This window comes from Chelonoidis abingdonii, chromosome 16 (genome assembly GCF_003597395.2).
Source record: "Chelonoidis abingdonii isolate Lonesome George chromosome 16, CheloAbing_2.0, whole genome shotgun sequence".
NCBI lineage: Eukaryota > Metazoa > Chordata > Testudines > Testudinidae > Chelonoidis > Chelonoidis abingdonii.
The window spans coordinates 8,161,995-8,175,229 of record NC_133784.1 but is presented as its reverse complement, the minus strand read 5'-3'; the positions used below and the strand labels follow the sequence as shown (position 1 = coordinate 8,175,229).

At 43.1% G+C, this 13,235-nt stretch overlaps 1 protein-coding gene across 8 annotated transcripts in view; it reads right to left on the bottom strand.

Moving 5' to 3' along the window:
• The window catches only part of ALDH18A1 (aldehyde dehydrogenase 18 family member A1), a 126,410-nt gene that overhangs the window by 50,007 nt on the left and 63,168 nt on the right, over positions 1-13,235 (bottom strand). For all 8 annotated transcript variants that reach the window (XM_075072906.1, XM_075072903.1, XM_075072908.1 and 5 more), the window contains 2 exons: positions 7,160-7,284; positions 2,338-2,482 (listed from right to left, as the gene is read on the bottom strand). In XM_075072906.1, coding sequence (XP_074929007.1) covers positions 2,338-2,482; positions 7,160-7,284 — 270 coding nt within the window. The remainder of the gene's footprint in view (positions 1-2,337; positions 2,483-7,159; positions 7,285-13,235) is intronic.

Sequence of the window (13,235 nt, the reverse complement as noted above, 5' to 3'; positions counted from 1 at the left end):
TGCCTTAAGAAACTCAATACAGGCTCTTGCTTATAAGAAAATATGAATCCCCAGTCTGATTTAAAAAATAGCCAATTTAAATAGACTAGCAATCACACACAGTAAGTACAAAGCAAAGCATATCATAGCCGATTTTACTTTGTTTCCGTCTGGTACTTACTGCCCCTTAGTAGAATGAGAAGGAGATTGGAATCAGCAAGGTAGCTTGTTCCTCACAGCCGAGGAAGCAACCAAGACCCAGCCCTCCACATCTGATCATACAACACAAAGCTCCTCACATCCGAATCACTTTGTTTTCCTTTGTACTTCCAGACTTTTGGTATAATATTGGAGATAAGAAGGAGTTAGGAGGAAACCTTGTTTACTCACAGCCGAGAAAACAAAAAAGACCCCGAGTATACAAATTCCCGCCCCTGACTTTAACCAATCCAGTTCTCTGATTGGTCCTCTGGTCAGGTGTTTGGTTACCCTTTCCAGGTAAAAGAAACTTAACCCTTACCTTACCTATCTACTTATGACAGTGACTATGGTCTCAAAGTACATTTTGCCAGCACTGAAGGAGTCTTATTCCCATGTGCCTTCCGATCACAGTCACAAGGCTTAAGAGAACCTAAGTCCTTGTGTCTTCAGCACAAGGGCTCACTCAACCTGGGCAGGGAAGGATCCCTTCTCTTATGAGAGTGCTTCTTACTCTTGTGAGGCGGCCCAAATGAAGGGTCTTTTGCTCTGGTTGTTCCCTCTCCTGAACAGACACTGAGCGAGGAGGTCCATATCTCCATGTCTCAAGCTGATGTACAGGGCGTCTTCCCAGTCAGGAACGGGGGAACTAGGCCGGGGTCTCCAAAGCCAGAGTTCTTGAACCTGACATGTTCAGCTGGGAAAGGAGCAGCAGACACTGCATTTAGCAGAAATATGAGCTTCTCTAAGGCAGCAGAGGCAGTGCAGGCAGTTGTTGCCAGCCAAAAAGGAGTGGGGACAGGAGACACAATTCTTAAAGCCTGGCCATAATCTAAGTTCTGTGCTGGGAGATCAGAGCATTCTCTGGGGTGGGGATTCTAACTACTATCTAAACTTATACAAATCACTAACAATGGTAACTAGCTATATAAAAATTGGAAATATTTACAGGAAAAAAAAGGTGAAGAGGATCAGTTCTAGACACTGGAGATTCCAACTCAGACCTTGAAATGGGAAGAAAGAACTGGAGTGGTGTCTGTCTGCACTGCCTACTCTTGGCACAGAACATGAGAAAAGCAGAAGCAAAGACCAAGGGACACTACTTGCTAGCATTTTCTGGTCGCAGGTGCATGGAGCACATGCGTATCCAGTAGAATACACAGAGACTAGCATTCAAAGAAGAATCAACTTTTACAAATAGAGACAAGGTGGGTGAAGTAATATCTTTTACTGGACCAACTTCTTTTGGGGAAAGAGACAGACTTTCAAACTACACAACTCTTCTTCAGGACCTGGCTTTCTAATATCCTGAGACCGACAGCACCGCAAAACAACTTTAAAAAATGTCTGTTTCCAATGGCCAAAGCACATCTTCCCAGTTATCCTAGAGCTATAAGGCAAGCATTAACTCATTCTGAACCCCCAGAAAGCCTACCCCACTCTATCATCCTCCATCCAATCCCCATCTCAAAATTCCAAATACCTACTGTGATGGGGCAAGGCCAGATGGCTACAGTAAAGTACTGAGAAACAGGTATGTTAGCCCCAGGCTAAACAAATCCCTAGGACCATGGTAACCAAATGGCAGTTGCTCCAGGTTAATCAAGGCACCTGGAGCCAATTAAGACCTTTCTAGAAGGCAGTAGAGATAGCCTCTATTAAAAACACGCAGCCAATCAGGGCAGGCTAATCAGGGCACTTCGGTTTAAAAGGAGCTCACTCCAGTCAGCAGGGAGGAGCCAGAGGAGAGGAGTGTGTGAGAGGAGCTGGGAGCAAGAAGGCAAGGAGCTGAGAGTGAGAGAGTATACTGCTGGAGGACTGAGGAGGACAAGAGTTATCAGACACCAGGAGGAAGGTCCTATGGTGAGGATAAAGAAGGCGTTTGGAGGAGGCCAGGGGAAGTAGCCCAGGGAGTTGTAGCTGTCAATGCAGCTGTTACAGGAGACACTATAGACAGCTGCGATCCACAGGCCCTGGGCTGGAACCGGAGTAGAGGGTGGGCCCGGGTTCACCCACAAACCTCCCAACTCCTGATCAGACACAGGAGGAGCTGATCCAGACTGTGGGTTCCACAAGAGGGGAAGATCACTGAGGTGAACAAATCCGCCAATAAGCGCAGGACCCACCAAGGTAGAGGACGAACTTTGTCACACAACTTACCTGCAGGTTTTACCTCTGAAAAAAAAGTACCAACTTTTTTCCCCTCCACAATGTCTGTGATAACATGGCCAGAGATCTTTGGATGGGTTCCATTTGCGATCACTACAGAGGTGCCACCTTGGAGGGCCCATAGAGCTGCCTTCACCTACAAGAGAGGATAAAGCTAGTCCTGGGAAAAATCTCAATACCTAGCAAGCATTCTCCCGGCTCTTGAACTCTATTCTTAGTAACCATCTCCATCCTTATTATCTTTGGTCTTTTCGATTATAAATTTTAAGCAGGGACCATCTGCTCTTAATACGTTTGGAAACGTACAGGAGCTACCACAATCTAAGTAATACATTTTGAAACAAGGTCATTTATTCCTGCTTTGTATTCTGTTGCTTGCCTAGTTTCTAACTCATGACTGTAATTTAAGTTCCCTTAACAGTCTACTGTGAGAAACTCTGTCAAAGGCTTTTTGAAAATACAGATAAGTCTATCAACTTCTCCTGCATCCACTATTTTGTTACCATACTTAAAATATTCTAGTATATTGAAGAGGCATACTTTTCCATTGCTGAAGCTTCCCTGGGTTGTCTCCATCATGTCATGATTTAAGTGTTTACAATTCTATTCTTTCAAATGATAGTTTCAACCAATTTTCCTGGTACAGGTAAGAGGATCATTGGTATTTAATTCTCAGAATTGTTACTAGTGCATTTTTAATGGAAAAGACAAAAATTTACTATTTTCCAGGGAGTACATTATTTTAATGAGAGATTGCACATTTGTGAACTGCTCAGACATTTCATTCTTGAACATCTTAAGGAATTTTGGATAGCTAACATCTGGGAACCATTTCTTTGGAAACCTTATTTCATCTCCACACCTAGCGATAAAGAATGACGCAGTCTATTTAGATTGCAAGCTTTTGGGGGGAATGACTACTATTCTGTTTGTCTAGAACAATTGTGTTCTGGTGTGACACTGTACCCCATAAGACTTCATGGGAATATGCTTATGAGTGTATATATGATATAACTGGAATATGTTATGCTACATATGCCATGGAACATATCTATGTAAAGGATATGATCTACTGAATACATTCCTCCTATTTGTATGCATGTGTTTTTTTTTTTTTTTTTTTTTTTTACTTTAAGTTAGAAATACTGGCTATATACTTGCTTGATAGCCCTAGTAAAGCATTTGGTCAGCTTCTTGAGAAAGGGATGTGCAAATTAAGTGCCCAATCAAGAACCACTTAAGCCAACGATGAATTCGAAGATGCCAATTCACATCCGAGCTTTCCCAGGAATGTGGCTTGGCTGGTAAGAAACTTAGTCATGCATGGACATGTGACTTGCCCATGTGACTCCAAAACTCCATCTTGGAGCTGGACTTTGCATAGGAGAGAGGAGGGGGTCTCCACCCACAAGAGAAAATCTACTTAAACCCATGGGGGACCCCTCCATTTTGTCTTCAGCTGGCTAAAGAGATAGCCTCTCCACACCCAAGGATACTTGAAAGAGACTGGAACAAAGGACAGTAACTACGGGGGGGGGGTTAGTGATTGCTGGACCCAGACTAGGAGGAGATGAGCCTGTAAAAGGAAGCTAACTGGAACTGGTGAGATTTTATTTGTATTCAGTTTTCTTAGACATAGACTTGCGTGTTCTATTTTATTTTGCTTGGTAATTCACTTTGTTCTGTTTGTTACTACTTCGAAACACTTAAATCCTACTTTCTGTATTAATAAAATCACTTTTTATTTATTATTTAATCCAGAGTATGTATTAATACGTGGGGTGGGGTAGGGGGGCAAACAGTTGTGCGTCTCTCTCTATCAATGTTGTAGAGGGCGAACAGTTTATACGTTTACCCTGTATAAGCTTTATATAGGGTAAAACGGATTTATTTGGGGTTTAGACCCCATTGAGAGTTAGGTATCTGAGTGTTAAAGACAGGAACACTTCCGTAAGTTGCTTTCAGCTAAGTCTACAGCTTTGGAGCATGTGGTTCAGATCCTGGGTCTGAGTTGGCGCAGACTGGCGTGTCTGGCTCAACAAGACAGGGTGCTGGATTCCCAGGCTAGCAGGGAAAGCAGGGTCAGAAGTAGTCTTGGCATATCAGTTGGCAGTTCCCAAGGGGGTTTCTGTGATCCAACCTATCACACCTGATTCTTGGTTGGGCTCTAGGCAAAACAATAGTAAATATTAACAGATTTCTGTACTCCAATGGAGTCCAGTGGATCCAACAATTCTCTCATGAGCCTCCTGCTTCCAATACAAAGAATTTCTTGTTGTTTCTATGCCTTTGGTAATTGCTATTCAAAATGCTTTGTGGCCCTCTGATTTCTATCCCGTGGTTCACCTGTTATAGTTCAGGCTGTGTGTCCCACTAGGGCTAAGTTTTCTATTTTTCTTGCCCTCTTCCTTCCTTTTCTGCTCAGGGGGCTCCAGTGCCAAGACTGAAGACTTTATTTTCCTCACTTCTGATTTTAAGGCCCTTTGGATGTGCTTCCTCAATTTTTTTGTTTTAAGTTTGCTTTCCGAAGTTAATGTCACAGTGCCGGATTTTCTATGATCCCACTTAAGCATTTAATTTTGTTATACAGTGGTCAATATTAGTGGTCAATATTACATTATGGGTTAATTATAATTACTTCTTTTACCAGCTCCTGCACACTGCTTAGCAATAAGCCAAGAACTGGCTCTCCTTATGTACTCTAGAGAGCAATCATTTAAGGTATCAAGAAATGGCTTCTCTGAAACCTTATCTCACTGCGACATCTCACCTATTCATATATGGTATCTGAGTCATCTATTACTGCTTTATTATATTTAATTGCCTCTGATCTTTCTCATTCCCTTCCTGGTTAGAATGCAGGTAGCATAACCATACCAGTATATTTGTATTATTACTTGGTACAGAGAAACCCCGCTATAACGTGATGGTTGGGGTCCAAAATCTTCCATCGCGCTAAATGCGGGGTCGCAGTATAGTGGGGTTTCAAACCAGTCAGTTTGTCAGTGGTCCCCAAAGTGGTGCATTGATGTGCACTGCCTAGTGCCCCTAGAGCCTAGTGCCCAGCAGAGGAGAAGAGCCGTGGCCCCCTGCCTGCCGGGGACAGAGCACTCCGGGGCTGCGGGCGCCGATACTCTCTGTCCCCGGCAGGTGCGGGGCCACGGCTTCTTTCCAGCTTCAAGAGAAGCCACGGCCCCGCACCTTCCGGGGACAGAGAGCACCGGCGCCCGCAGCCCCGGAGTTCTCTCTCCCCGGCAGGCGGGGAGCTGCGGCTCGTCTTGAAGCTGGAAAGAAGCTGCGGCCCTGCACCTGCCAGGGACAGAGAGCACCGGCGCCCACAGCACCGGAGTTCTCTGTCCCCGGCAGGTGCGGGGCTGCAGCTTCTCTCCCCTGCAATGGTGTTGGGGACCACTGGTACTGTACAGTACTGTGAAAACATTATCTAAGTTGTATCTGCTTTAAAGGAGAGCCAACCTATGATCGTGTTATAGCGGGGCACGTTATTGCGAGGTTTGACTGTATTTGTGTCACTACAGATTGTAGTGTATGGTCCTCCTCATTGAAAAAAACTCTGATTTTATGGAATCTTTCAGATACAGGGTTGCTTTCTCACCTCTGCCACTTTCCTGCATAATTTACAGGCCAGTATTACAGTGCCACCTTGACTTGGGGGATTCCACATTTCAGATATGCCTATTATGTCAAGTTCCTCTTCCACTTTCTTGACTGTCTAGTTTGCTTATTTTTCTCTTTAAGATTCTCTCAATATACAGACATGTATAGTATTGTTTTGATCAAGGGTCTGCTTTTATTTAACCCATTCGTCTGGCACTGTGTAGCTTTTCCAGAACATACCTCTGATCTCAGTTCATCTCATCATTTCAGATGTAATTAAAGTCCAAACCTTTACTAGGAAATTGAGACTTGCCTTTTAAAATAGGGATATCCCCAATAGGTGCCCTTGTACACAATGAGTGCTCCTTAGCACCTGACAGCTTTCTCTGAGCTCCTAGTTTAAGTTCTATGCAAGAAGACAGCTTCATTTTGACTGAGGGAATTCATTTTTATATAAGCTCTCCTCTCTCCCCGAAGTTTGTGTTATATTAAGACTTTCCTCTTTACACCACCTTCTCATTCATACATTGAGACTCTGAAGTTCACCTTATCTAGCCAGCCCTTAATATGGAACTAAAACCATACTGTAGAGGCACTGGACTTAAGCCTCTTTCCTAATAATCAACATTTACTGCAGATTTTAGGAAATCTCCCCAACACCTAACTAAGTAATTGGTACTAATATAAACCACAACAATGGACTCCTTTCCAGCATTCATTCAAAATTTGTCTAGATGTCTCATGAAATCCACCACCCTCATGCATTCATAGTAATGGATATTTGAGTGTTATGTATGTATGGCACTCAGAAGAAAAAAACAAGTCCCTGCCCCAAGGATCCTGCAATCCACTTATCCCCAAGGAGAAGAGGGGGGCAGAAGGCTCAGGAGTTGTCTCCCACCCCCACCAAGGGGGGGGAGGGTATTTAATCCTTCTGTAATAGAACACAAATATGTATACAGAGGACTAAAACTCCCAATCTCCTCCTTTAGGAGCAGGCAACATGTATCAAAACAGGAAGGAGACAGATGTAACATCACATATTGAATTTGACCAGTAAGAGAATAGTATAAAATACATTTTTATTCAAATGGGTCTAAAACGGCCCAGGAGAAAGGTAAGTGGAACCTCATACCATTGCAGAACATTGATTTTGCCCTATGAAGAAAAAACAGCACAGGCTTCAAGCTTCTCCTACCTTGGCCTCCATTCCTCCCATCCCTACCCGGGATTTGGTTCCAAATGTCACAGACTGCTGATCTCCAGGGTAAAATATGTCAATGAGCTTCGCATCATCTGACCCTGGGGGACTGTCAAAGAGCCCTAAAATGGAAATTTGTTAAGTTAGCTCTATACAAACTTGGACTCTGAAATTCATGGGAAAGGAACTCAGGAGAGGCTGGGAAACTCAACTTCTTTATGCAGACCTGAGCGAACATTCTCCAGAGCACTCGTGTGCTTCCCAATGAACCCATCTTATAAGGCTGTAGGCTTTAAGTAACAATAGGTGCTATTCTCAAGAGTGACAATATACATGACTCCTAGAAGTATCGCAAAGTTAAACTTGAAAAAAAGGCCACTAATATAGGAACAAAAATATGATACCCCCAGATACCAAGACACTTGGAAAGCAGTGATGTTAGGAGTGGTCATGCAGTCAGAGTTGACAGAAATTTAGACCTGAGTTTCCAATGCAATGTCTGCAAAAAAAGTAGTGTGATTTGGGATCGCATATACAAAGGCATCTCAGCATGGGCATGGAGGGGATCATTCCCCTCTCTTTGGTGTTAGGTAACATTTCTGGGCACCACATTTCAGTGAGATTGAACTGCCTTAAGTTTGTCAGAGAAGAATAAAATAGGATTAAATATTAAATACTGCTAATAGCGGGACATGAGTCTAAATGTGTAATATCTGGAATTCACTTTTTTTTTTAAGCAGTCTACATTTCAGGCTGTTACCCTTTAATTTCCCCACGCCCCCTTAAACATCCTCTACCACTATCCCACCAGAAATTCCAGATAGAAATCTCAGTATTAGAAGAACATTAAAGGTTATAAAGTAAACTTTGGTTTGTTTAAGGTTGTCTGCACAAACCTAACTCTATTTCCTTGTGTGCGCATGCGTGTGCATGCAGGTGGACACACACACAAGCTCTAATTACACAATCATATGGCTTTTGCAACAAGCCCTTCCTCATTCAGTGCTCAGTTTGGACAGTGTGTAGTGAATCAGAAAATGGTATGTGGCAGCTTCCTGCCTTAATCTAGTTTGTAACTACAAATCATTTAAATTTAGCAAATTCACTGGTCAATGGAATTACACTGATGTACAGAATGCATCCCTCGCTTTAGAGGCTGAACAGGATGCAGTGAAAGACAGGAACTAGGGTAGAATACAGTGACATGCAGCAAAAGAGGCAAAGTAAGTTATTTTTAATTTTAGTTGACTGATAGCAATTGTAGCATCCCCACCTTTTCGCTTTACTTCTGTTCTCATGAGCATAGAACTAAATATTGCACCTCTGCTGTATTCACTGATCACCATTCAACATGTACATGTAACTATATTCTATAGAAAAACTGTATGTGTATAGTTCCCTGCTAAGGATTTTAGCTTTTTCCTTGTAATTATGGTAAATGACATTAAACTATTTGTATATGGTACGATAAGTGCTACAGCTCTCAAGAAGGAAAGAAGTCTAGAAGTGGTAATTCACTTTTCCTTTCTGTAACGTGCCAATGAATTGTTCTCTCTGGGGTGGTCTGTGTGTTTTTTATATAAAAAACAATCAGACAAAGGTTCAATGGGATACAGAGAGAGAGAGAGAGAGAGAGAGAGATCCACAAATGAAACTGGGGTTCTTAAGATAGCTCCCTGGAAAGGACTGAGGATCTTTTAAAATTCCTCTTCTTTTCCACAGCATCTAGTTTTTGATCTCCACATAGCTCTTTCGGTATCTTAGAATATGTTATTGTTTATGTTAAATTTCCAGACAACATGTGGGGCTGTACACTAGATCTGCAGCTGACATTAATTTATAGTTCCCTCAACTCCTAGCAAATGGAAAGGCAGTGCCTTAACCACAAGAGTGGACTGGAACTCAGGAGATCTGAGTTCAAATTCCCAGCTCTGCCATAGATTCCCTATGTGACCTTGGCAAGTAACTAAATTTTTCTGTGCCTCAGTTTCCCACCTGTAAACTGAGGATAGTGATACTTCCCTACTTCAGAGGTGCCATGAAGACTAACCTTAGTGTTTAATAGGTGTTCTGTACTGTAGCAATGACTGCCATAACAAAAATAAAATGTCCCCTGTGAAGAATGAAGGCGTTATCTGTATTACTTTATTCATATTGCTGGAACTTCCAATTGTTTGAGTGGGTGATGGCTATAGGAAGCATAAGGGTTAACTGAGTTCTAAAAGGCTCTGTAAGACTACAGAAAGGTAAACAATGGATCTAGTTCATTCAATCACTTTGATGACTTCCGCCCATTGTCCAGGGGTCAATTCCATGGATATTCTCACCTGTCCCTGAGGTTTATTTTCTTGAGGTGGAGTCTTTAAGGCGACCACATAAGCTTCTCTGTCTTGCCAGGGTTTCAATATGTTGACGTGGTAGATCTACTCCTGCTTCTGGCAATTGGGCTATTAAATCTCTAGTCAACCTCCCTGATGGCTTCTATTACTTCATATGGCCCCTGCCATCTGGCCAGGAGTTTGCTTTCAGCTGTGGGTACTAGCATCATTATCTGATCTGCTGTCCAGGATTTCCAAACCTTTGCTTGGTGATTATAATAGATCTGTCAGGCCTCTTTTGCTCTTTCCAGGTATTCCCACATGTTGGGGGTGACTTGGGCTATTTGGTCCCGCATCTGCATCACATGATCAACGATGTGCTGGAGGAACCAACTAGGGGCCGTGCTCCTCTTGACCTGCTGCTTATGAACAGGGAACAATTGGTATGGGAAGTAGAGGTGGGTGGCAACCTAGGCAGCCGTGACTATGACATGGTAGAATTCAGGTCCTCACAAAAGGAAGGAGAGTAGCAAAATACACAGACTCTGGACTTCAGAAAAGCAGACTTTGACTCCCTTAAAGAACTGACGGGCAGGATCCCTGGGAAGCTAATACGAGGGGAGAATAAAGACTCCAGGAGAGCTGGTTGTATTTTAAAGAAGCCTTATTGAGGGCGCAGGGGCGCAGGAACAAACCATCCCGATGTACAGAAATAGCAAATATGGCAGGCGACTAGCTTGGCTTAACAGTGAAATCTTTGGTGAGCTTAAACTTAAAAAGGAAGCTTATAAGAAGTGGACATTTGGACAGATGACTAGGGAGGAGTATAAAAATATTGCTCAAGCATGCAGGGGTTTAATCAGGAAGGCCAAGGCACAACTGGAGTTCCAGCTAGCAAGGGATGCGAAGGGTAAGAAGAAGGGTTTCTATAGGTATATTAGCAACAAGGTGGTCATCAGGAAAAGTGTGGGACCCTTTCTGAAAGGGGGAGGCAACCTAGTGACAGATGATGTGGAAAAAGCTGAAGTAGTCAATGCCTTTTTTGCCTCGGTCTTCACAAACAAGGTCAGCTCCCAGACTGCTGAACTGGGCAACACAGTATGGGGAGGAGGTGAGCAGCCTTCAGTGGTGAAAGAACAGGTTCAGGACTGTTTAGAAAAGCTAGACAAGCACATGTCCATGGGTCCAGATCTAATGCATTCAAGGAAGCTGAGGAAGTTGGCTGATGTGATTGCAGAACCATTGGCCGTTATCTTTGAAAATTTATGGTGATCGGGGGAGGTCCCAGACAATTGGAAAAACGCAAATATAGTGCCCATCTTTAAAAAGGGGAAGAAACAGATCCCGGGGAACTACAGACCGGTCAGCCTCACTTCAGTCCCTGGCAAAGTCATGGAGCAGGCCATCAAGGAGTCCATTTTGAAGCACTTGGAAGAGAGGAAGGTGATCAGGAACAGTCAACATGGATTCACAAAGGGAAAGACATGCCTGACCAACCTGATTGCCTTCTGTGATGTGATAACTTGCTCTGCGGATATGGGGAAAGCAGTGGCTGTGATATATCTTGACTTTAGCAAAGCATTTGATATGGTTTCCCATAGTATTCTTGCCAGCAAGTCAAAGAAATATGGATTGGATGAATGGACTATAAGGTGGATAGAAAGCTGGCTACATTGCCGGGCTCAGCGGGTAGTGATCAACAGCTCGATGCCTAGTTGGCAGCTGGTATCGAGCAGAGTGCTCCAGGGGTCGGTCCTGGGACTGGTTTTGTTCAACAGATTCATATTCATAGATATAAGGACTGGAAGGGACTTCGAGAGGTCATCGAGTCCAGCCCGCTGCCCTCATGGCAGGACCAAATACTGTCTAGACCATCCCTGATACACATTTATCTAACCTACTCTTAAATATCTCCACAGATGGAGATTCCACAACCTCCCTAGGCAATTTATTCCAGTGGTTAACTACCCTGACAGTTAGGAACTTTTTCCTAATGTCCAACCTAAATTTCCTCTTCTGACCCTCTCCAATTCTCCACATCTTTTTTGTAAATGCGGTGCCCAAGCTGCGATCACAATACTCCAGCTGAGGTCTAACCAGCGCAGAGTTAGAGCGGTAAAGGAGATGAGCTTCTCGTGTCGCTTCAACAGCACATCCTGTTAATGCATGCCCGGATCATCTGTTGCTTTTTTGGCTAAGCAGCATCTACACTGTTGACTCATTTTAGCTTGTGTCCTACATAGACACCTTAATCCCTTTGCCGTCTCCTTCCTAGACAGTCTCTTCCCTTTTTGTATGTGAAACTGATTGTTCCTTCCTAAAGTGGATGCACTTTGCATTTCGTCTTTTGTAACTTCATCCTGTTTAATCCTTCAAAATCCATTTTCATCCAATTTGTCCAGATCAGTGAATACCCAGTTCCTCCAAGCAGTTGCCAATCCCATGCCCAGTTAGGTATCATCTGACGAGAACTATATTACGCCAAAATGCCAAAGTCTATATCGGAGTAACGACTATCGATACGGAGAACGGTTACACAAAACAGACTCTTGGGATACCAACCTGTAATATCTATGCTCCCATTTCCTCAGCAAGGATTCGTGGAAACTACTAATAACTACTCTCCTGAAGTATGGTTATCCAGCCCAGTTATCACACCACCTTATAGTAGCCCAATCTAAATTGTATTGCTCTAGTTTATCTAAAAAAAATTCATGGCGAGGACCGATAAAATGCTTACCAAAGTCTAGGTATACCGACATCCACTGCTCTCCCTTATCCACAGGCTCATTATCTCTTTCAAAGAAAGGCTATCAGATGTTGACTGATTTTGTTCTTACATATCCATGCGTCTATTCGCCCTTATCACCTTCCAAGTGTTGCAGATGATTTCGCTTAATTACTTGCCTCCACATCTTCCCTGCAAGAATTAAACTAACGGTCGTAGTTCCCTGGTTGATTTTTATTCTGTTTTTATAGATCGGCACTATATTTCCCTTTTCCAGTCTTCGGATATTCTCTCCCGTCTCCGCATGATTTTTCCAAAGGAAACAGCTAGAGGGCTCAGATACCTCCTTTATTAGCTCCGAGTATTCTTAGGATGCTTTCATCATGTCCCTGGCTGACTGCCAGGCATACTAACTCTTTCTAAAAAGGGATTTTTAACGTTCTTTTTTTATTTTATCTTTGCTAAACCTACCCCACTTCCCATTTAAGCATTCACTAGTCAGCACTCCTTCACACTTTCTCATGTGAAGACCGAAACAAAGAAGTCATTAAGCATCTCTGCCATTTCCAAGTTTCCTGTTACTGTTTCTCCTTCCTCACTGAGCAGTGGGCCTACCCTGTCCTTGGTCTTCCTCTTGCTTCTAATGTATTGATAAAAAAAATGTTGTTTCCCTTTATTCCCATAGCTAGTTTGAGCTCATTTTGTGCCTTTGCTTTTCTAATCCTGCCCCTGCATTCCTGTGTTGTTTGCCTATATTCACTCTTTGCAATCTGTCCTAGCTTCCATTTTTTATGACTTCTTTTTATGTTTAATTTTTTTATTAACATCTTTATTAATATTCTGATGATTGGGTGAATTGCACCCTCAGCAAGTTCGCAGATGACACTAAGCTGGGGAGAGAGGTAGATAGGCTGGAGGGTAGGGATAAGGTCCAGAGTGACCTAGACAAATTGGAGGATTCGGCCAAAAGAAATGAGGTTCAACAAGGTCAAGTGCAGAGTCCTGCACTTAGGATGGAAGAATCCCA